The sequence below is a fragment of the Phacochoerus africanus genome, chromosome 5 (genome assembly GCF_016906955.1).
Source record: "Phacochoerus africanus isolate WHEZ1 chromosome 5, ROS_Pafr_v1, whole genome shotgun sequence".
NCBI lineage: Eukaryota > Metazoa > Chordata > Mammalia > Artiodactyla > Suidae > Phacochoerus > Phacochoerus africanus.
The window spans coordinates 10850485-10873321 of record NC_062548.1 but is presented as its reverse complement, the minus strand read 5'-3'; the positions used below and the strand labels follow the sequence as shown (position 1 = coordinate 10873321).

At 59.4% G+C, this 22837-nt stretch overlaps 3 protein-coding genes across 3 annotated transcripts; 2 read left to right on the top strand and 1 right to left on the bottom strand.

The window, feature by feature from the left end:
- Nucleotides 1-4381: 4381 nt before the first annotated feature.
- Nucleotides 4382-8237, top strand: POLR2J (RNA polymerase II subunit J). Its single transcript, XM_047779782.1, has 4 exons — nt 4382-4527; nt 5663-5752; nt 7077-7251; nt 8021-8237. The coding sequence occupies exons 1-4, from the start codon at nt 4475-4477 to the stop codon at nt 8054-8056; spliced, it is 354 nt and encodes a 117-aa protein (XP_047635738.1). The 5' UTR covers nt 4382-4474; the 3' UTR covers nt 8057-8237.
- A 262-nt stretch (nt 8238-8499) lies between these two features.
- LRWD1 (leucine rich repeats and WD repeat domain containing 1) lies at nt 8500-14687 on the bottom strand. Its single transcript, XM_047779777.1, has 15 exons — nt 14491-14687; nt 13778-14012; nt 13555-13671; nt 12991-13131; nt 12660-12764; nt 12302-12424; nt 12124-12226; nt 11834-11943; nt 11415-11622; nt 10976-11048; nt 10756-10896; nt 9342-9433; nt 9045-9200; nt 8858-8970; nt 8500-8771 (listed from the first exon to the last, which is right to left on the bottom strand). The coding sequence occupies exons 1-15, from the start codon at nt 14568-14570 to the stop codon at nt 8625-8627; spliced, it is 1944 nt and encodes a 647-aa protein (XP_047635733.1). The 5' UTR covers nt 14571-14687; the 3' UTR covers nt 8500-8624.
- Nucleotides 14688-14746: 59 nt separating this feature from the next.
- Nucleotides 14747-22459, top strand: ALKBH4 (alkB homolog 4, lysine demethylase). Its single transcript, XM_047779778.1, has 3 exons — nt 14747-14910; nt 17879-18076; nt 21584-22459. The coding sequence occupies exons 1-3, from the start codon at nt 14788-14790 to the stop codon at nt 22169-22171; spliced, it is 909 nt and encodes a 302-aa protein (XP_047635734.1). The 5' UTR covers nt 14747-14787; the 3' UTR covers nt 22172-22459.
- Nucleotides 22460-22837: the final 378 nt, after the last annotated feature.

Here is a 22837-nt window from a genome sequence, read left to right as displayed (position 1 = left end):
ACCATGGAAGTTCCCATCATGTCTCAGTGGTTAGCGAATCTGACTAGGAACCATGACGTTGCAGGTTCGATCCCTGGCCTTGCTCAGTGGGTTAAGGATCCGGTGTTGCCGTGAGCTGTGGTGTAGGTCGGCAGCGGTAGCTCCGATTTGACCCCTCGCCTGGGAACCTCCTTATGCCGTGGGTGCGGCCCCAGAAAAGATGAAAGAACCTATAACCATGTGTCCTCGCCCTGGCAGTGTCTTATACCAGCCCCCTGTCCCAGGCAAGGCTTCCTCTGGTTGTCATCTCCCCACCCACCACCCAGCCCATCCCTAGGCACACAGCAGCCTCCAGCGCCACTGATGAGGTGGTAAGACAGGAGGCACCGGCTCTTCGGCACATTTTTAAAGCTTGTGCAACCAAGCTTGAGCCTCACCTGTGAATCCCAGACCGAGGACAGTCCCCAGTCTGCCCCAGGGCCACGTGGGCAGACTGCATGCTGCCTGCTTTGAGGCGATGGGGTGACGGTACAAGGGGCTGCCCCCTCCCCTCTCCCTATGGCTTTTGGGGCCATAGTGACCTTATGGCCACAGCCTTGGCAGCCTGCCAGCCCCCGGGACGTTCATCGCCTCTTGGTCATGATGCTAACCATCTGTGGGCCTCGTGAGCCTCTTCGCAGGACCTGGCGTCCCCTCTCCCTTCACAGCCCAGGGCTCAGGCCCAGGAGTGGTTGAGCCTGCTCCCTGCTCCGCGCGCCCCGCCCTCACCAGCAGCTCGCTTCTCTGGCTACTTCCTTGGGGCCTCACACACAAATTCGCAGGCCTCTTGGATTTTCTTGGGTGTCAAGCACCTCATGGTAAGGAAGCATGGACCCCAGGGTCTACTGAGACCCAGGGCAGGGTGTGAAGGGGAGAGAGGCACCTGCTGGACCTGCGACGAATAGGACGGAGCGATTAACTGCACACCCACAGGCCCCTGCTGGCAACGCCCACCACCCTCTCCGCCAATGGATCCTGGCGTGGGCGTGGCCACCTTGGCCGGAAGTGGCGTTCAAATGACTAAATGCCCGGCCCTGCCCCCCCTCACCTGTGAGTACTTCTGCTCCTAGGTTCTCCTCTCAGGTTCTGAGCAGAGTTACCTGCAATCCGGGATGCCACGTTCTTTTTGGAGGCCACCTGGAAAAAGGACAGGGACAGAAGAGACTCCCGCCTGCCCTCAGCACGGCAGGTCCTAAAGGTCAGACTCTCCATCTGCACAGGGAGAGTGGACACCACCACTTCCCCAGGATCGCCAAGCCTCTTATTCATCTGGGGCCCCGGGGCAGGTCCCCCCAGATGTCCTGAGGGTTTGATTGGACCCCCGGACAGAGGCCTGCAGCCTAGGGGGCTGGCGTTCACTACAGGGCAGGCACCCTGGGAAGCCCTCAGTGGGCACAGTTCACATGGTAAGTGCATCTGTCATAGTCTGGGCCGATCCCATAAGAAATCTGAGCAAGTTCCACCAAACTCCTCTTGGGAAATTCCCGACGATGTATATTTTTTGAATATGTTAAAAAAACAAGACTCTTGGCGTTCTCGTCATGGCATAGCAGAAACGAATCCGACTAGGAACCGTGAGGTTTCGGGTTTGACCCCTGGCTTTGCTCAGTGGGTTAAGGATCCTGCGTTGCTGTGGCTGCGGTGCAGGCAGGCAGCTGTAGCTCCGATTAGATCCTGTAGCCTGGGAACCTCCATATGCCACGGGTGCGGCCCTAAAAAGACAGAAAGACCAAAAAAAAAAAAAAAAAAGACTCTTACACCAAAATACAGTGAACATGTATCAAAGATTTATTACACATCGAGGAGGAATTGAACATTTGGCAAATCTGGTTCGTGGACTATTTTGAGAACCTGAGCAATGTTAAAACAAGATTGTGATAATAGATACAAAACTGATGGATGGAGTTTTCTTCTCTGTGGGATAGAAACCTACAAGTTAATAGATAACTTCAGTGTCTGGGCTCTTAATTGAAGAATAAACATTAATGTCAAACACAGGTCCATTCCCCAAGATTAGAGATTTGGCAGACTTTTTCTGCAAAGCCCCAGGCTTACAGGTTTTGGTCGCAATTACTCTTGCAGCACAAAAGCAGCCACAGACAATAAGGCGACAAATGGGCATGGCGTAATCCAGTGAAACTTGATTTACAGAAACAGGTGGCAGACTTGATTTGGTCCCAGGGCCCTCACATTTTGATAATCCCTGCCCTAGATATTTAACTAACCCTTGGTCAGGTCTGTTCATTGGTGCTTCACTGTGGCATTGATGGGACAGGGCACACACTCTCCCTTCCCCTTGTTTCCGAGGTTGGATAAGGTTTCCTAGCATCTGTGTTCTAGCAGCCCCTTCCACAGTGGTGCCCGGCCGGCGGAGCACCCTTTAACTTAGGAGAAGATGGGAATGGCCACTTGGCCTTGTCTTGGGGCGCTCCAGCATCGAGCCTCTGAACATTCTTTGGGAAGCTGACAACTTCTGGAGCTCAGGGTCTCGTGTTGGTCAGGGTATCGAAGGGGAAGTGTGACCAGAACTCCCTAGAGCAGATAGACCACCACAGTGGCAGGGACTGGACCCCCTGCCAGGTTAAAAATCCTCTCCCCAGGAGTTACCGTCATGGCTCAACGGTAACAACCCCGACTAGCATCCATGAGAATGTGAGTTCGATCCCTGGCCTCGCTCAGTGGGTTAAGGATCCGGCGTTGCTGTGAGCTGTGATGTAGGTCAGAGATGCAGCTCAGATCTGTGGCGTAGGCTGGCGGCTACAGTTCCGATCAGATCCCTAGCCTGGGAACCTCCATATGCCATAGGTGTGGCTTTGAAAAGACCGAAAAAACAACCCTCTCCCCATCCCATCCCTGGCCCAATGAAGTCCAGCCAGCCTCATCACCCCGGGTCCCTGCAATCCTGGCAGTGGCAGCATCATTGGTCTGGACTTTTCCAGGATGACTCAGAAGGATGCAGTTTACAACCTCAGGGTATCATTACTGTCATTGTCCTCTTTTCCTCCCCAGTTAAAGAGCCCCCACCCCCACCCACTTGGCCTGGAGAGTCTAGGTTGGTGTGGGCCTCCCCCAAAGGACATTTTCTCACTCCAGGGTTCAAGGCTCAAGTAGGAAATAGCCCTTCCCAGGAAGTGGTGGGGGAAGCTCCAGATTTCCTTGAGGGCCCCTTGGGTGTTGTCCAGCCCTAAAGAAACAACTGGGAAGCTGGTAGGCCTCCAGTAGCTAATCTGAACCACAGCCCCTGTTGCTTCAAAGCACTCAGGTGGGACTCTTAGGCGAAACTGTAGAAATACCAACCCACCAAAGCTAACTCATACACTTATCCTTTCGAGTTCTTCTCACACCTGTGTTGACTCAAAACAAAAACGTACAACTTGAAATTTGCGAGTTAGCTTTCATCAGGGACCTTATTGAGGACCAGAGCCTGGGAGACAGCCTCTTTGCTAGCTCTGAGGAACTGTTCCAAAGAGATGAGAGAGGAGCCAGGATATTTAGGAGTTTTTGCTGAAAAACAAACAACATGTAGTCACGCATCGAAAGATTACTGCTAATCACGAAAGACAGACTTCTCAAGTTAATGATTTTAGTATTTTTCCTTGGGGAGATGCAAGAATCCGAGCTCATTGAAATTGTTCCCCAATACGCGTCTTAACTGTCTAAGGCCAGCACCCTGTTTTTCTCCGTCCCGAATGTCCCTCAGGGCTCATAGTCAGGGGCAGGGCAGTGGCTGGCAGGCAGCCTTCTTTGTTTACTGAAATGAGGCAACATTTTTTTCTTTGTCCTCACCTGTATATACCAACCTCTTCTCCAGCCACAACTGCCCCCACTAACAAGAAGCTCATTAGGCTACAAGCCCACTTGGCAAGCCAGTGACCACTCAGCCAAGGGTCCTGTAGCGGTCTGCCTTGGCAAGGGGATTATCTATACACAACAGTCTAGCCCAGAGGAGGCTTCTTGCACCTCCCCAGTGGCCACCCACACCTGCCTACCCCACCAAGGCTCTACCACCCCAATGCTCCATTCTTCATTTGGAAGCCTCCTGCTGTGTACTCCAAGGGCACATTTCCAAAGAGGGATCAAGGGACAGCGGGAGTGGAAAGAACAGCTCAGGGTTCCGCTTGAAATGGACAAGGAGGTGTCAAAACCAATCACCCGCCAGTGATCTGAGCATGCGCCAAATTGCTCCCCCAGGTGAGCCCGGGAGGGGAGGCTCAGGAATCACGCGTGCGCAGAACAACCAGCTGCTTTTCGCGCCGGCTTTTCGCGTGCCTGAGCAAGATCCTCCAGACCGACAGGGGGCAATTAACTGGTTCCCACACGGGTTTGGCGCCGCTAGCGTAACCCGGAAGTAGCCGCTAACCCGGAAGTGGTCGGGCTCTAGGTTTCGGGAGGCGGCGGCGGCGGTGGTGGTGGTGGCGGCGATAGCTGACCCTTTGGAGGTGGCCGCGGTGCTAGGATGAACGCCCCTCCTGCCTTCGAGTCGTTCTTACTCTTCGAGGGCGAGAAGAAGTAAGTGGAACCGGCCTGGGCGGGGAAGGTGGCGGGCCCTCGACCGTCAGCGCACGCAGGTTCTGGGGAGTCTCTGCCCGTCCTCTGCTGCGTGGGGGCAGAAGCCACTTTTGCTCGAGCGTCTGCTCGGCCGAGAGGTTCACACCTGTGTCTGCCAAACTTAAGACAGTCCTAGGCGGTGGTGAGTCTCCCCGTTTTGCAGAGGAAACCAAGGCTCAGAGAGGTTAAGTAACAAAGTGGCCGGTCTGTATTCTGGGATCTGGTAGCCCCCTCACTGGTCTTCCCCTCCGCCGCCTTCATCCTTTTTGTTGCAGCCAGAGGGATGGCTCTCAGACTTACACCGGATCTTCATTCGCTGGTGTAAAACCTCCAGGGACTGCTCATTGCTTGCAGAGGAAGCTAAGTGTAATCCAGTGCTCAGGCAGACTGGGCTTGGCTCCTGGATCCCCCATTTAAGGACTCTGTGGTTTTGGGCAAGTGATTTAATCTGCCCGAGGCCCACTTTCCCCATCTAGAAAAAGGGCTTATTACTGTATTAAATCATAGGTTATCCTCTAAGAGGAGATTAAACGAGGTACTTTATGTAAAGTATTTAGTCCCGGGCTCAGCACTGGCTCTTCCTTCTCATAATTACCTGTTTTGCAGGGCTCTGTGTTCTAGCCCCTGCCATCCCTGTCACTCTCCCTTGAGAGGCAGTAGTTCTCAGCTGGGGGCCATTTTGCCCCCCACCCACCCGCCCAAAGAACTTTGGCAGAGTCTGCAGATGTTTTTGATTGTCATATAGGGGATGCTCCTGGCATTTAGTGGGTAGAAGCCCGGGCTTCTGCCAGCATCCCGCAGTGTATCATACGGCCCCCTGCAAACAAGAGTTGTCTGACCTAAAATGGCAGTGGTGCCAAGGTGGAGAAGGAGCAATCCAGAGTAGGCATGAGTCCCACAGAACCAGACGTGGCTGGGCTCGGGGTATAGCCACACTGCTGCTCTGAGAATGAGAGGTCTTCCTGATGAAGAGATGGGGAAAGGCTTCGAGGAGGAGGAGGAGGAGGTGGGGCTGAGCCTGCCTTGAAGGGCAGGGTTTAGAGTCCGGGAAGGAGGGAACCCCCAGCCCCCACCTGTCGCCTTTGCCTCTTCCTAGGATCACCATCAACAAGGACACCAAGGTGCCCAATGCCTGTTTGTTCACCATCAACAAGGAAGACCACACGCTGGGAAATATCATTAAATCGTAAGCTCCAAGTCAAAGGCTTTTGGCGGTTGTGTTTAACGGGGCTCTTTGGAAGGACAAGCAAAAATTCCAGATGATCTCAAGTCTTTCTAAGCTCCAGGCAGTCCTTCTGGGTGCTGGCTCTGGGAATTCACATCCTAGTACCTTTTCTTCAAAATGACACTGGCCCCTATCTGTTCACGTAGCCGTGTGTCTGCGCTGGCTCAGTTATCTGGCTAAAGGAAGGGAACGTGCAGTGAGTTGCGAAGTAGGCCCGGTTGGGACGCTGTGCTCACGAGCCTGGGGAAGCAGTCAGGGTTGGCCACCCACCCTGCCACCGTTTGTGACAATGACCTTGATGATGCATGGTATTCTAAGATGGATGTGCCAGAGACTGTAGCTGAGTAGAATAAGGGAGGGCGTGGGAGAGGGGTTGTGGCCATCAGGTGCTCTATCCTGTGGGTACCTCATGTTGGTTGGTGGGTGTTATTTGCACCGGTGAAGTCCTGGCCAGGTGGGTGGCCAGCAGTGTGATAGCCGCTCTGGCCCAGGGACTTGCTGTTTTGCTGCTGAGAAGGGCTACCAGTGAAGCGGTGTCTTTCCCACGTTTGCAAGTTAGAGTCCGTGGGCAGGAGCCTACCCCGCCTCCTGGCATGAGCAGGGGCTGGCGAGGCCCACCCTCTGTCTGGAGGACTCTGGCCCAGAGCCAAGCCAGTGGTGCACCAAAGCTCTCCTGGGGCCCTGCTGGCCCCACAGTGTTCCCACCTGTGCCATCCTCACCCCCCAGTGCTCACAGTTGACAGGCCTGCTCTGGAGAAACCCCATGTGCTCACATGATGCAGGCTTCGCTCACAGCCTCAGGGAGGAGGACCTCAAGTGCCCGGAGGACTTCTCTTTCCACTTCAGTGACTGCTCAGAGCCTGGGCCCCTCCCGCTGCTGCCTGTATTCACTGCACCGGAGGCCCTTCGGGGGCTCCATGTTCTGGCTTCCTGCGCACTGGCTGGGATTTTACTGCCTGGGGAGGTTTTTCTGGGCCACTGTGGGGTCCCTGATGTCCCCTGAGAGAGGAGGTTGCTGGGAGCCCTGTTCCTTAGGGAGGGCCATTGAGCATCGTGGAGGTAGGTGTGTTGGGAGAGGCGGCCCCACATGGTCCATCTTCTTCAGCGTGTCCGTTTTACTTGAAGTGGGGACCCGAACGACTGAAGCTGGAGAGCAGCTGCCTTTGCTCCCAGGCCCCAACCCAACAGGAAGACGCCTTGGGTAGAGGGCCTGGGAAGCCGCAGGGGCCCGAGCCCCCGGGGCCCTGGCTCACCCTCCCCGCCCCCCGCCCGTCCCGTGTCCCAGGCAGCTGCTGAAGGACCCCCAGGTGCTCTTCGCTGGCTACAAAGTCCCGCACCCCTTGGAGCACAAGATCATCATCCGCGTGCAGACCACGCCGGACTACAGCCCACAGGAGGCCTTCACCAACGCCATCACGGACCTCATCAGCGAGCTCTCCCTGCTGGAAGAGCGCTTCCGGGTGAGGAGCTGGGCGCGCAGCTGCGGCGGGGTCGGGGGGTCAGGGCCGGTTGTTGGCAGACCCCAGCCTGTGTGCCCAGAGCCGCGGCGTCCTCCTGCCCACACTGGCACGGCCCCTAGGTTGTTTCCGCGGATGTATTTGGGGTGGGGAGTGGGAGGAGCAGAGGTGATGACAGAGCAGGGGCGTCCCCCACAGCGGGCAGCAAGTGTGGACTGAGGGGTTACGGAGCTGAGGCCTGGGCCCTGCCGTCCACCCACGGGTGGAGTGAACCTCACCTGGTGACCAGGGGCTCCTGTGTGCTTACGGTCCTTGTCCCCTGCTGCCTGGGGTCTCTAAGGCCCGGCTGCTTCCAGGGCTTGTCTGTCTGTCTCAAGGGTCACTCCTATTAATGGGGTCCCACCATCAAGAAGTCCAAGTGGGTGTGGTCACAACCGTTCACACAGGGGGCTTCAGAGTCTGGACTATCTAGCAGGGAGGGAGCCACGGCTTGTCAGAGTTCCCTCTTGAGGCACCGGCTCCCAGGCAGCACCTCCGCTCCACCGACTCCCTCCCGCCCCAGGGGGCAGGACCTGGGCCTCGAAGACATAAGGGGTGGCTGGGGCCGGCTGCCCAGCGCCCCACACGGTGGAGGGCCTTGGTGTGCTGCCTCGCAGCTGTGCTCTGGGGACCAGCAAGGCAGCAGCTTCCTGGCAGACCTTGGTCAGGGACCCTGGGACCTCCTCAGCCCAGCCGCCCCAGCCACGGGTGCCGCCTCCCTCCTCTGACACAGGTGGCCATCAAAGACAAGCAAGAAGGCATCGAGTGAGGGGCCGGAAGGAGTCCTGCTCGGCCACCTGCTGCCCCGCCCCGGGCCCTGCAGGCAGCGCGTGGAGAGCGCACGTCCTCCAGCCATGGGCCTCCTGTAGATGCCAGTGACCCCTCGCCCCTGGCGCACCTGTGTCCTGTACATAGACGGTTTTATTTTCCTAATAAATGTGGAAGGAAGAGCCCAGCTGTGGCCTGAGGTGACTACACAGCAAAGGGACCATCCGTTCAGTGGAGGCAGAGGGCCTGTTCCACAGCTGCTCTGGGGGCAGGAACAGACTCATTCTGGACAAAAACTGGGAGCCTGGGGCTCTCAGGACAGGGTCTCGAGCAGGACACGGAAACTCCACGTGCTTGCAAGAGTTTCTGCTCTGCACGCTTCGGCTGCCAGGCCTGCCTGTGTCACTCGGAATGGGGACACCAGCTAGGGTCCACACACAGCTCTCCTCTTCTGACATAGTAGAGTTTAATAAAAACATTTACCAATAAAAAGATCCCTCCACCCCCTTGAAGGCAGAATAAGTTAGGCTGTGTCCGGGCGCCTGGCGGAGCGGGGCGCTGCTGCGCAGTCAGGGCCGCGCCCGCCTCCAGATGGCTACGATGTTGGAGTCGGTCAGCGCCGTGAGGTAGGTGAAGGTGCGGTTGGCCACCACCATGTTCACCATAGTCCTGGTCACCGTCTGGCCCAGGGCCTGTGGCTGCGGCCACTTCAGGATCTGGTGGGAAGAGAGGGCGTGGGCTCCCGCTTCCTGCGCCGGGCCCTCGGCCGCCCTGGCCCTGGCGGGAGGAGCGCTGTGCGTACCTGCGTGGGGGCCTGCGGGGCCACGGGCAGCGGGGGCCGCTGTGTCAGGATGTGCCTGACGTCGTAGATCCACACGTGGCCCTCCTCGTCCCCGCAGAGCACGAGCCCCTCATCTGCCAGGACAGGTGGAAGCTGAGTGGGCAGAGCTCCAGGGGACGGGGGGCAAGGGGACAGGCGGGCGACTCACCAGGACAGGTGCTGAGCGAGAAGTAGGCCAACTCGGTGGGTGACCACTGCAGCCGAGCCAGGACCACCACAGCCACTGTGGACTGGCTGCCCCGGCCCAGCCATGTCTGGCTCCAGCTCCACAGGCAGATGGTGCCCAGGCCGCTCCCCTTGGAGGCTGGCAGGGAGAATGAAGGACTGTGCCTGGCAATTCCTGTTCCACAGCGGGAACCCCTCAGAAGCCCTGGGACCCCAAAAGGCCTGACCAGAGCCCACCTGGGTGCCAGGAAGCCAGCCTGCCCGAGCTGGGCTCACTCACCCACGACGTCCTCGTTCACGAAGGCCAGCCCGTCCACTCTGCGTCCAGACGCCTCGGAGCCCTCGGGGAAGATGAACTCCGCCTCACACACCCTGCGGGCGGCAGAGCAGCTGGTCGGCCAGGGAGGTAGCAGGCCCGCTCAGAGAGCCGCCTGCTCGGTCAGGTACCGGCCCAGTATTTACTTGGGCCCCTGCCTTCCCTTCCAGGCCCTGGAAGGGGAAGCCAGCACCAGAGTGCTCGGACTCACAGGCACAGGCGGCTGGGGCTTAGAAGTGGGGGGGGCCCCCAGCAACACCCCTGGGGCTGAGATGAGCAGGCCACCAGCCAGAGGGCGTTTTTAGGCCAAGGGCTGGGGGCCTGGGAAAGAAGAGACTGGGGAGGGGTCCTCTCTGACCCTGGGACAGTGGGCCGTGGCTGCTGAATGATTCCAAGCTGGGGGCGGGGGCATCGCACTGCTTGGAGGGGCCACCCAGCAGCTGCCCAGGGTCCTGGGGCCTGAAAGGCAGCCGAGTACCAACCACAAGAAGCGGACACAGGAGGCGGGGGGCAGACGTGGGCGGACAGGGAGGGAGGAGGCGGGCCCAGGGCTTCACTCCCAGGTGTGGCAGGGCCCCAGAACCCAGCTGCACAACGGTCCCGGTCTGTGCTGAGGCGCCGCCACAGTTCCTTCCCACCACCGCTCCCCCAAAGTTCTTCCCAGGCCATTCTCATCGTGGCCCACAGAGCCACTGTCCCCAGGCCCAGGCAACCTTGCCACCCCACCCTGTATCATTCCTTCCGGTTTTCCAAGCCAGGGCCAGCCCTCCCCACCACTGGCCCTCTGCGCACACATCCCTCCGCCCAGGAGACTCTGTCACGGGCCTCACGGGGACAGCATGAGCCCGAAGGCCTGCCCATCGGCCCTGGGTCACCTCTCCCCTCGGCCTCCCTGCCTATCTCGGAGCACCAGTCACTCTTTCCTTCCTGGCTGCCAGCAGCCTCCCTGCGGGGTCCTGATGCCCATCTCCCCCACCAGCTCTGGGCCCTAGGAGGGCAGGGACCCTGCCAAGCACTGTGTCGGGCCTTGCAGGTGGCACAGACGAGCCTCAATCCTGCCTGGAAACCATACCCCTTCCCTCCACGAGCCCTTGGACGTGAGTTACTGTCCCCACTTTGCAGACTTGGGGATGCTGGACAGGGGGACGTCCCACTGCTGGTGAGAGCAGCGCCGGGTGATCACAGCCCAGAGGCCTTTGCTCAAAACATGAGCAGGAGGTGGAGACAGGTCAGCTCTGAGAAGAGACCCCTGAAAACAGCCTCTGTGGCTGCCCGAGCAGGGGGCATCACCCTGTCAGGGGTGCCCGGGGTCAGCCGCCTGGACCGGCAGCCGCTCAGCAGTGAGGACTGGCTTTCAGGGCATCCCCACGGTTCTGACCTCCTCTTTTGGGGCTGGTCCAGCCGCACGTCCCAGCAGCAGCAGCCGCCCTCGCAGCCGGCCAGCAGGTAGGCATCCGGGCAGGAGGCAACGGGGCAGAGGCGCAGGGCGATGGAGGTGGTGTCGAGTGTGAGCAGCTGGCTGCCGGCGGGCGAGGACGAGAGTGTGAGGCTGGGCTCAGGGGGCTGCCCCCCGCCCCCACCCTGCCTCAGAGCATCACCTGGCCTGGAATTCATAATCGTGGTTGGGCACCCCGATGTCCCAGAGGACGATCCGCTTGTCATAGGAGGCCGCTGAAGGGGGGCGGAAGGAGGGAGGTGGCCTGAGGAGGCAGCCCAGGCTGAGCGCGGTCCCATGGCAGGGAGGGCGGGCCCGGCAGGGAGACAGACGACTTCGGGCCTGCCACCCTTATCTCGTCTAACCTAACATGCCCCACACCAGATGTCACCCTCACTGGGCCCCCCACACCTGGGGCCCCGGGTACCCACCCAGGTCAGCCACGACTCCCAGGCCACAGGCTGGGAGAAAGGACAGGACTCAAAGCCTCGTCAGTGAGCCACAAAGCATTGTTCCTCCCACAATCTGAGCTGACCTGGGCAGCCAGGAAGGGAGCCCCAAGGCGCCAGGCTGCAGGGTGGGGGCGTGGGGAGAGGTCTTACTGAATAGGTGGGTCTCGTGGGTGGGGCTGAAGCAGAGGGTGGCGATGGCCTTCTTGTGGGCGCGGATGACCCCGCAGCAGAAGCCGGCACGCACGTGCAGCAGCCGGACCAGGCCCCGCAGGCCTGCAGCTGCCAGCACGCTCCAGCGCTTCTTGTGGCCTGCCTGTGTGACCACCGTCAAGGCCGTCCAGGCCACCGAGAAGAACTCCTGGGGCGGGGCGGGACGCGGAGCGGTCAGCAAGGGGCAGAGCTACCAGTGTGCACACGCGCGCCGAGGCAGCCTGGGGCACCGCAGCCCCGCATCAAAGGAAAAGGTTACCTGGTGAGTAGGTGGCAAGTCCGGCCCCTGACCCCAGCGCTCCTGCCCCCGGAGCCGGGGCTTGCCCACCACCCCGCAGGAGCAGGGCCCTGGCGCTCACCTCGCCGGGCGACTTGTACTTGTGCAGCACGATGCCCGTCTGGCAGTCGATCACACACACAGCCTCCCCGCCACACGTGGCCACCGTCTGGGATGTGGCCCCTGTGTGCCCTGTTGGGAGGGGTCGGCCTGGTGAAAACGTCCCCTATGAAGTCCCCGCTGCAGCTCCCTCCTCTGACCTTGGCGACACCTTTTAAGCTCTGTCCCTCCCGATTCATCCATCCACCCGGGCGGCTCCCTTTGGGGGGGCACTCCCAGACGCCTCGCCCTGCCTGCCCACCAAGGCTGTACCCTCGTCCCAGGCCGGCTCGAAGGCGCAAGCCCAGAGCTGGGTCTCCAGGTCCCGGGGGCTGTTGTTCTTGCTGTGGCACTGCAGGAAGTGCAGGGGCTCCAGCTGTGGGGGCAGAGGGGGGTCACGGCTGCCCCAGCCCTTGCTCCCGCCACACGCCCCGACACCTTGCTAGCTCACCTGGCTGCCGTCAGAGCCCACCGGGCTGCCCTCTGCCTGGGCCAGTGGAGAGGTGTGCTCCCGCTTGCTGGGAGAGAGGCTGAGTGGGATGTCACTTGGCCGTTTCAAGGCCACTGGCCTGGCCTGTGGAGGTGGCGGGGGAAGCTGAGGCCATGATGACCTCGCACCCATCTTCCTGGGGCTTCCTCCCCACCACAGGCTGGACTGCACCCCCACCCAGCCGCCCGTGGGCACGGGAGGCAAAGGGTATCAGGGTCAGAGAGAACCATCTGGATGCATCTCCTGCCCCACCCCCACCCTGGCCCCCCGGCCCCCGGCTTCCCAAATGCCTTTCTAGGCAGGAAGGAAGCACACTCACCCTGGGCTCCCGGGTAGCTCTGGTTTTGGGGGGCCTCTCTGGGATGTCTGCCTCATGTACTTGGGTCCCACCAGAAGCCACCAGCTCCTCAGAGATCATCCGCACCTGTGGGCCAGGCCACTAGGAAGCCGGGCAGACCCTCCCCAGGCACCAGGCAGAGGGTGCTTCCTGAGTTGGGGAAGGGTCTTTCTGGTGAGCAGGGCTGCCCTCCCTGACCCGCCCCCCCCCCCCACATCCCCTAGCGGCCAGAGACATCCAGGGCAGCTCAGGCCGTGGGAGCCAAGGAGGAGCTGGGAGAAGCGACTCCCAGCACAGAGGGGTGAGGACATACCCGCCACTGCGTGAAGTCACTGAGGGACTCGGGCCCATAGCGGACGTCCCTGACGGCAGACCTCACAAAGTCCGCCTGAGCCTTCTCCGTCTCCTCCTCTGGACTCAGCGCGGCCATAAACTTCTCCCAGTGAGCTGTGACCTGGCACGAGAGGGGCCAGATTCAAGCCCGGCACACCGCAGCCCTCCTGGACCCTTTGTGGCACCTCTGCCTCCAATCCCATGGCCAGAAGTGTCTCAACCTCACCACCTCCGGGGAGCCTCCCCAAACCACAGCCTCCTCAGCTGCATGCTGCACAAACCCCAGCAACACACATGGAGAAACAGCCCCAGAAGGGAGGAGCTGGCGAGTCACCATGAAAGCATCCCAGCCCCCACTGCTGGGACTGTACACGTGGGGAGCAGACCTCCACAGACAAGACGCCAAGCACCAGTGTCAGGTTCAGGACCGCTCAGCTCCCCGCAATACCCCACCCTCAGTGTCCTCCAAACATTCACTCCCATCACTGGCTCCTCAAGGCCCCCAACGACTCCCAAGCACCAGAGACACCTTCCCGCCCCTTACCCTGCTGGTCAGCTCCCGGTTCAGGTTCTCCACCTGAGAGCAAGTGGAGGAAGCATCCTTGCCATTGACCTTGCGGAGCTTGGGCAGGAGAAAGGAGACTTTCAGGTTGTCACTGACCTGGGGGGTGAGGGAAGAAGAGCTTGTGGTTGCCTCAGCCTCTGGCTGAGCCCAAGCCCATAGAGTGCTGGCCCTGGGCATGGAGCCGCAGGGGGCCCACACTTACTGTCAGGAAAGGATTGCCCTCCAGGCTGAGCTCCTCGAGCTGTGGGAACTGGCACAGGGCAGTGACGTCGCCCAGCTGGTTGTTGGCGCAGCGGAGGATGCGCAGGTGGGACAGGCCCAGGTTGGCGGGTAGCGTCTCCAGCTGGTTGTTGGAGAGGTCCAGCTCTTGCAGCTGCTTCAGGCGGCTCAGGAGCTTGGGGTCCAGATGCTCTGAGAGCAGTTTCAGCCCTGACAGGCTGGGGGGAGGGGCAGAGAGGATGGGCTTAGGGGGTGTGCGGGCCTCCCACCTGCACCCATGGCAACCCAGGCACTTCACAAGGCTTTTCTGCCTGACATTTTCCCGCGTTTTCCCAACATCCCCCACCTTTAGCTTAGAACTTCTTTAGAACCTGGAGCAGCTGGCCCCCTCCAGGATTCTTTTCCTGATCCTCTGGGGGCGGGGGGGGGGGGAGGTGTCTCCGCTTTCCAGGTCCTCTGTAGTTATCTCAACAGGTTGCTCCCTATTCCTTATGCAAGATTTTCTCCCCAGCAGCCCAGGCCCACCAGACCCGTCTCATAGCGAGAAGAAGGCCTTTGGGCCGAATGATTAAAGACTCTGTGGAACCGACAGGGTGATAACGAGGCCGAACAGGGAGAGAGGAAAGATCCCAGGTTTTCTTCCCAATCGCCCGGCGACCCAGGCCCGGCGGTAGGCTGTGTAGCCCCAGCCCTTACTCTAGGCTCCGGATCTTCCCCAGCCGGTCGCTCTTGGGTCTCCCCCGCTGGATGAGCAGACGCACCGAAAGGGGGCCCATGGCGGGGAGGCGCGGCTCGCGCTGGCCCGAACGGCGGCACGGGACTCCGGTGCTGGCGCCAGCGGTTTGCCGAGTCCAGGAGGTGGCGCCGCGAGAATCCGTCGCCGGCGACGACCGGAAGGAAGCGGCCCCGCGGACCTCGTGTCCCGCCCGCGGACTACAACTCCCGGCGGCCCCCGCGGTCCCGCGCCTGCGCTCTGGCTGCCAGGACGCGGCGATGGCGGCTGCGGCGGTGGCGGCCCCCGAGGTCCTTCGGGAATGCGGCTGCAAGGGCATCCGGACCTGTCTGATCTGCGAGCGGCAACGCGGAGGTGACCCGCCCTGGCAGCACTCCCCGCAGGTGAGGGCTGGGAGAGAAGGGCCGCGCCCACAACTCCATTCTTCATCCGGGAATCAGACCGGTCAGCGGTCCTACCGAGGGGGGCGTAGCGGGGTGAGGAGATGACGGCTTTGAGGAGTGAGCTGGGAGTGGCGAAGGGCCTGGGACGTGGGTGAGGTTCGACAGCAGCTCACCCCGAACTTGTGTGGAGTCTGACAGCAAACATAGCGCCCCCATGTCTGGGGCGGGAAGCTTTAGGGTCCGGTGACGAGACCCACGAAGAGAGTAGATGGGGCCGAAAACCGGGGCAGGGGGCCTCGAATGGAAGTGGGCAAGGAGGAAATTCATTCCAATGAACTCATAAAAAAGGGATCCTGGGCCACGAGGGCGGCAGGGGCGTTCCAGCTGGGGAACTGCTTGAGCCGAGGCCTGGGGAAGGTGGGTGATGCTTCAGGTGAGGGAGGCTGGTGGCCCTGACCACAGAAGGCAGGCTGGACTTGCCCTGAGGGCCATGGCGAGCTCTTGAGGGTTTCAAAGGGAGTTACATGTGAATTTTAGAGAGGTCCCGGGAAGGGGAGGAATGGATGGGAAGGAAAGGAGACTGGGAAGCCAGTGAAGCAACTGCCACAGGCTTGAAAAAGCTTGAAAGTTCCTGTGGAAAATAGTGGCAGTTCCTCAGAAAAATTAAAGTAGAGCTGCCATATGACCCAGCAGTCCCCCTTCTGGGTATGTCCCAAAAGAATTGAAAGCAGGGTCTTGAAGAGCTACATAGCGGTTACGGTAGCTGAAAGGTGGAAGCAACCCAGGTATCCAGGGACAGATGAAAGGATGAATAAAACGTGGTCCATCCATGCCATGGAATATCATTCAGCCTTGAAAAGGACAGAAGGGAATTCAGGCACTTGCTACAACAAAGACGAACCCTGAGAACATTAGGCTAAGTGAAATAAGCCAGTCACAAAAAGGCAAACACTGCATGTTTCCACTTACATGAAGTCCCTAGGGTAGTCACATTCACCCAGACAGAAAGTAGAATGATGGGAGTTCCCATTGTGGCTTAGCAGATTAAGAACCCGACCAGTATCCATGAGGATGTGGGTTTGATTCCTGGCCTCACTCAGTAGGTTAAGAATCTGGAGTTGCCACGAGGCGCAGCTTAGGTCACATATGCGGCTTGGATCCAGTGTTGCTGTGGCTGTGGTGTAGGCTGGCAGCTGCAGCTCCGATTTGACCCCTAGCCTACGAACTTTCATATGCCGGCGGTGCAGCCCTAAAAAGACAGAAAAAGAAAGTAGAATGACTGGTACCAGCAACTGGGGGGGAAGAGCGAGGAGGAGGTGTAATTTAAAGGGTAGACTTTCAGTTTTGCAAGATGAAAAATTTATGGAGGTTGGTTGCACAATAGTGTGATATATTTTATACACTGAAGTGTGCATTTAAAATATGGTTTAAGGAGTTCCTATTGTGGCGCAGTGGAAACGAATCCAAACAGGAACCACGAAGTTGTGGGTTGGATCCCTGGCCTCGCTCAGTGGGTTAAGGATCCAATGTTGTTTGAACTGTGGTGTAGATCGCAGATGCGGCTCAGATCTGGCATGGCTGTGACTGTGGCTGGCGGGTGTAGCTCTGATTCAATCCCTGGCCTGGGAACCTCCATATGCCATGGGTGCAGCCCTAAAAAGAAAAAAAATAACAAAATAAAGTTGGAGGATAAATATTATTTTTAAAATACGTGATTGTATATATTTTTTACCAAAATTTAAAACTTTAAAAGTTTTTTTCAGAGGAGTTCCCGTCGTAGCGCAGCAGAAACGAATCGGACTAGGAACCATGAGGTTGTGGGTTTGATCCCTGGCCTTGCTCAGCAGGTTAAGGATCTGGCATTGCCATGAGCTGTGGTGTAGGTCACAGATGAGATTCGGATCTGGTGTTGCTGTGGCTGTGGTGTAGGCCAGCAGCTACAGCTCCGATTCAACCCCTAGCCTGGGAACCTCCATATGCCACGAGTTTGGCCCTAAAAAGGCAAAAAAAGGAGAGAAAGAAAAAAAAAAAAAAGGTTTTTCAGGAGTTCTCTTATGGCACATCAGTTAAGGACCTGGCCTGGTCACTGCAGCAGCTTAGGTCAGCTGCTGTGGTGCAGGTTCATTCCCTGGCCTGGGAACTCACACACGATCACTCCTTACTTTCCATGTGTCACATGTGAGGTGCCAAGAGACAGTGGACAGGGTGGCTCAGAGATAGGGTGAGGTGCTGATGATGCCTGTGGAGCATAAAGGAAGAGGAAGCAGAATTCACTGGGCAGGGAGCACCGCAGACGTCCATGTAGATCCGACAGAGTCTTGACCAGCCTACTGGAAGCTCCAGAGCAAAGATGCCTGGTAGGCAGTCCTGTGTTGAGCAGAAACGGCCAGGCCTGGGTTACTGGCTGGAGGCCTGGGATGGAGGCCTCTGCTCAAAATCAGAGGCTGATCCCAAAGGCTCTGCTGGAGAAGGTTGTCAGCGCAGCACTCCTCCAGGGTGACTGGCAAATTCTGCTCTTTCTGAGAGAAATTGAACTGCAGGTGCTGCCATAGTGTAGGGCAGGACCCAGAGACACCCCCGCTGTGGCCGGAAAGGGCTTCTCCCTTTGGCCTCCCAGCCTGTGCTGCTCACCTGGAACAGCCCTGGGGCCTCATCTTTACGGAAATGTTTCTCCAGGTCTTGGCCAGGGCTGGCTGTCTTCACACGCCCCTCTCCTTCCATCCTCACCAGCCTGAGGACGACAGAGGGTGCCCCACAGTGACACAGGAATAGTGGCCTCGAAGGCAGCTCCCCAGCTGTGCAGCCATGGGCGAGTCCTTAACTTTGCTGAGCCTCGGTCTCCTCATCTGTGAAACGGAGCACAAAAGAATGGTTCTGCAGATGCTCTTCCCTATGACAGATGAGAGTGAGAAAGGCCAGGGCTGAGGAAGGGCCCCAGGGACTCCAGGACCCCATCTTTCTTTTGCAGAAAACACACCGGTTCATTTACTACACCGACACTGGCTGGGCTGTGGGGGCCGAGGAGTCCGACTTTGAAGGCTGGGCCTTCCCCTTCCCTGGGGTGACGCTGATTGAGGACTTCGTGACCCGGGAGGAAGAAGCCGAGATGGTACAGCTGATGGACCGTGACCCCTGGAAGCTCTCACAGTCTGGACGGAGGAAGCAGGTAGGTCGGTGCAGAGCCGGGGGAGGAGGGCCGGCCAGTCACGGAGGGGGGCCCTTCCGGGCTCCTGGCCCCGGAGCCCCTCTGCTCACCTCCCTCTCACTGCCTTCCTTTGTATCCACCCACAAGCACTATCCTCCCAGGGCCCTTGGGGACAAGCCCGCCTGATCTGGGGAGGAAGGGGGGCCAGGCTACTGAAGGGGGTGTGTGTCAGGGAAGGGGCGGGGCCTGGGCACGGCCTGCTCACTTTCCTGATGAGACCCCGCTGGCATGGGTGGGCTCAGGCAGACGGCCCTGAGCTCTTCCCGCCCTCTCCCCAGCTGCCCAGGGCTGGTGCCCTTCACAAACTGTGTCTTTTTATTTATTTATTTATTTTGTCTTTTTGCCTTTTCTTGAGCCGCTCCTGCGGCATATGGAGGTTCCCAGGCTAGGGGTGTCATCGGAGCTGTAGCCACCAGCCTATGCCAGAGCCACAGCAACTCGGGATCCGAGCCTCGTCTTTGACCCACACCACAGCTCACGGCAACGCCGGATCCTTAACCCACTGAGAGAGGCCAGGGATCGAACCTGCAACTTCATGGTTCCCAGTCGGATTTGATAACCACTGTGCCACGACAGGAATTCCCATGGATAGTTTCTTGAAGGTCGCCAGGTGCCCCCTCCCGTCCCAAGTTTTCTCCCCATCAGTTTCTCATCTCCTCATGCCTGTTGCCACTGATGCTCAGGTGTCCACATCCTGAACCTTCTCTTTGTTGGGGATCACAGCCCCTCCTCCTTGGGTCCACTCCTCTCTCCTGTTCCTCATCTCCAGCAGCCCTCGCCCCCTCCGGGACCTGCCATCGGCCACCTTTCCCTCCCCCTGTCACCTGGCCTCCCCCATCCTCAGTCCCTCGCCCCTTCCCTCTCTCAGTGTCAGGCCCTTCCGCTCCGCCACAGCCCCAGCGGGTCCAGCCGCCTCCCCACCTGCCCCCGGCCTCCCGGCTCTGGCTCTCCACCCAGAGCAGGCTCTTCCTGCTCAGCGGTCTGACCGACCTCCCGCAGGCCCTCCGCTGACAACCACACCTCTCTGGGTGAATCGGTGCCTCCACGGGGGTACCCGTGTGCACACTGTCCCCCTTCTGCCTGCGCCCAGCTTCTCTCCAAGGCCCCCTCCAGCTGCGAGCCGGCTGCCAGCCCCTCTTCTCAGAAGCCCTCGTCCCCGTCCCTCCCCTCTCTCCTCAAGGGCGGATCTTTCCCACCGGCCTCCCAGGAAGCTCCGTTTCTCCCGTCTCTGCAGCAGAGCTTCTCAAAAGAGTTATTTCCTCTCTCCTTGCTTAACCCACAAGAAAACCGCCACGTCTCAACTCAGCGGCCAGTTGTCGGCGGGTCCGGCTTGGCAGCTGGGCTCCCCACTCGTGTCTGCAGCCCCTAAGCTGAGCTGTGGCAACAGGTCCAGACCCGCAGCCCTGCCTCGTCTCCATCTTGGCAAGTTCCATCTTCCACTGCCCAGGCCAGAAACTGTGGATCTTTCCAGATTCTTCTCTATCTTTCCCTGGCAATTCCTGTCAGCTCTTTATTCCTTCAAAACATATCCTGAACCTGAGACCACCCCCCCACCCCCCACTGCCACTGCAGCCCCAGCCCCTCTGAAGTCTCAATAGGGAGGAAGTGACCCCACTGACACCTGGTCGATTGAGTCACTGCTGTGTTCCAACCCGCCAGACCTCCCGTCTCAGCATAGACACACAGGCCTTCTCATGCCCCGGAAGACCCTGCACTGGCCACCAGCCTGAATTTTGTCTCCACTTTCTGGGGTCAGGTGGCCCTCTGGGGCCGGCCGGCCTGGCACTGAGTGGTGGGGACGGGGAAGGGGCGAGACTCCCCTCCAGATGGAGCCACCCTCCACTTGGGGTCCCCTCACCTCAGGCCACAGATCTGCGGTTCATCCTCCAGGGCTTCTCCCTAGTGCTGTTTTGGTTTGGTTTTTATTTATGTATTTTATTTTTTAAGTAACCTTTTTTTTTTTTTTTTTTGCTTTTCAGGGCCTCACCTGCGGCACATGGAGGTTCCCAGGCTAGGGGTTGAATTGGAGCTCCAGCTGCTGACCTATACCACAGCCACACACACAGCAACTCAGGATCCAAGCCACATCTGTGACCTACACCACAGCTCACAGCAACGTGGGATCCTTAATCCACTGAGCGAGGCCAGGGATCGAACCTCATGGTTCCTAGTCGGATTCGTTAGCCACTGAGCCACGACGGGAATGCCTTAAATACATTTTACTGGAGTAAGCATATTTGACTTAGTTTTGTTTTTTAGTTAGAATCCACCTACCATAAACCCACCCATTTCAAGGGTACAAGGCACTTGTTTGGTTTTCAGCGTATCCACAGTGCTATGCAGCCATCACCACTCTCTAGTTCTAGAACATTCTCATCACCCCAGAGGAAACCCATACCCATTACCAGTCACTCCCCCCATTCCTTCATCCCCCAGCAACCACTCATCTACTTCCCATCTCTTGGATTTGCCTCTTTGGGACAGTCCAATGCCTGGGATTATGTAGTCCGTGGCCTTTGAGTCAGGTGTCTTGGACCGGGCTCAGTGTTCTCAGGGTTCTTCGCTTTGCTGCCTGTATCAGGGCTTTGGTCCTTTTGGCAGCGGAACGTCCCATTGTGTGGCTAGACTGCCATTTGTTCGTTGTTCTGCTGCTGGTGGACACTTGGGTTGTTTCCACATTTTGGCTGTCGTGAATATTGCTGTGAACATTCGAGCGTCGGTTTCTGTGTGGCGGGTTTTGTTCTGTTTTTTAATCTCAGAATTCCTTTTTTTATTCTTTTCTCTTTTGGCCACCCCCCAGCATAGGGAGTTCCCGGGCTGGGGGTCAGATCCAAGCTGCCGTTGTGACCTACGCTGTAGCTGGGGCAAGACAGGATCCTGAACCCTCTATGCTGGGCTGGGGGTCGAACCTGTGTCCCTGTGCTGCAGAGATGCTGCTGATCCTCCTGTGCTACAGCAGGAACGCCTGGATGTGTGGTTTTGATTGTCTTGAGGGGGAAGCTGGGACTGGAACCGCAGCTGGGTCCTGTGGAAACGGATCTCGTCTATAGTCCCGGAGCCCAGCTGTGCCCCGTGTGGACCCGTCGGGTACGGCTGCCTTGGGCTGGCCTGCCCTGCCTCGCTGCTCTTCCTTCCAGAGGCCTGACTCCTCAGCACCACATCCTGGACGCCACCCGCCCCCAGCCTCTTGTCTCTGGCGCTGCTTCCTGGGGAACCTGGGCAGAGACATGTCCCCGGCATTTCATACCCCCACCACCCCCGCTTTAGTTTCTCCTCGGCATTTCCTGCCGCCCCCTGTTTGCTGGTTATGTCCCTGGCGTCGGCCTCCTCCTGCGGGAATGTCAGGTCCTCGAAGTCAGAAGTCTCTGCTCGACTTGGTCACCGCAACGGGATGCTCAGCCCCGGTGTGTGCCGCCCCTTCCACAAACGCAGGCAGTTCCCCACTTCCCTTTCGTTCTCGTCTTCCAGGACTACGGCCCCAAAGTCAACTTTCGGAAGCAGAAGCTCAAGACCGCCAGCTTCCGAGGCCTCCCGAGCTTCAGCCGCGAGGTGGTGCGCAGGATGGGGCTCTACCCCGTCCTGGAGGACTTCCGGCCTGTGGAGCAGTGCAACCTGGACTACTGCCCCGAGCGGGGCTCGGCCATCGACCCCCACCTGGACGACGCCTGGCTCTGGGGGGAGCGGCTGGTGAGCCTCAACCTGCTGTCCCCCACCGTGCTGTCCATGTCCCGGGAGGCGCCCGGCAGCCTGCTGCTCTGCCTGGCCCCCTCCGGCTTCCCGGAGGCCCTGGTGGAAGGGGCGGTGGCCCCCAGCAGGTCCGTCCTGTGCCAGGAGGTGGAGGTGGCCGTCCCCCTGCCCCGCCGCTCTCTGCTGGTGCTGACGGGAGCCGCGCGGCACCAGTGGAAACACGCCATCCACCGCCGGCACATCGAGGCCCGCCGCGTGAGCGCCACCTTCAGGGAGCTGTCGGCCGACTTCGGCCCCGGCGGGAGGCAGCACGACCTGGGGCGGGAGCTCCTGCAGATCTCGCTGTCCTTTCAGGGGAGACCCACGTGAGCCACCTCCCTGGGGACTGGAGCTGGCGCTGCAGGCTGGGGGGCGCCGGCCCCAGAGTGGACCAACCGGCCGGATGGAAGGGGGCGCCCAGCACGAGGACCTTCCTTCCCAGGGCTGAGAGAGACAGCTTGACCCCTGGTGCCCGGCTGCGGGAGCCCTGCTCACCAGCTGCCTCGACGGGGTGGGGTTCCCTCTGACCGGTCCTGCAGCCGCTTGTCTGGGTTGTTTAATTTGTCACCGTCTGAGGGCAGTGCCGTAAGTCGAGCTTAAAAAATGGTTCCCGCTTCAGGCTGCTTTCTCCTTTATCCGTCTCTTCAATGAGGTCGCTTGACGGCCCAGCCTGCAGGCCCCTCGCCTAGGGAGCGGGCTGGATTGGAGAACAGAACGGGCGGAAGACGTGAGGTTATTGTTGTTTCAGACTTCAGAGCTGGTGGCAGCTTCTGAGGCTGTGCCCGGGTCGTGCCTGACCCCATGGGGTGTGGGATGTGATGGGGACAGGGCCATCTCCTGAGAGTCTGTCCCCTGCACATCCCCCCCCCACACTATTAAAAACTAGGGACCAGGGAGTCCCCTCAGGCCCCAGCATAGGGCAGGGTGGCTCACTTCCTGGCACCAGTGCTGTGAGAGGTGCTGACCTGGACAGGCGGCTGCCCAGGGCCTGGGTGG

Bases quoted from the DNA above. Each gene is read 5' to 3' on its own strand.
- POLR2J (XM_047779782.1), top strand. From the start codon at position 4,475: ATGAACGCCCCTCCTGCCTTCGAGTCGTTCTTACTCTTCGAGGGCGAG. The intron at 4,528-5,662 runs GTAAGTGGAACC...GCCTCTTCCTAG, and splicing joins CTCTTCGAGGGCGAGAAGAA to GATCACCATCAACAAGGACA. The intron at 5,753-7,076 runs GTAAGCTCCAAG...CCCGTGTCCCAG, and splicing joins CTGGGAAATATCATTAAATC to GCAGCTGCTGAAGGACCCCC.
- ALKBH4 (XM_047779778.1), top strand. From the start codon at position 14,788: ATGGCGGCTGCGGCGGTGGCGGCCCCCGAGGTCCTTCGGGAATGCGGC. The intron at 14,911-17,878 runs GTGAGGGCTGGG...TTTCTTTTGCAG, and splicing joins CCTGGCAGCACTCCCCGCAG to AAAACACACCGGTTCATTTA. The intron at 18,077-21,583 runs GTAGGTCGGTGC...CTCGTCTTCCAG, and splicing joins AGTCTGGACGGAGGAAGCAG to GACTACGGCCCCAAAGTCAA.
- LRWD1 (XM_047779777.1), bottom strand. From the start codon at position 14,570: ATGGGCCCCCTTTCGGTGCGTCTGCTCATCCAGCGGGGGAGACCCAAG. The intron at 9,201-9,341 runs GTGAGTGAGCCC...TCTCCCTGCCAG, and splicing joins CGTGAACGAGGACGTCGTGG to CCTCCAAGGGGAGCGGCCTG. The intron at 8,971-9,044 runs GTGAGTCGCCCG...CTGTCCTGGCAG, and splicing joins CTCGCTCAGCACCTGTCCTG to ATGAGGGGCTCGTGCTCTGC.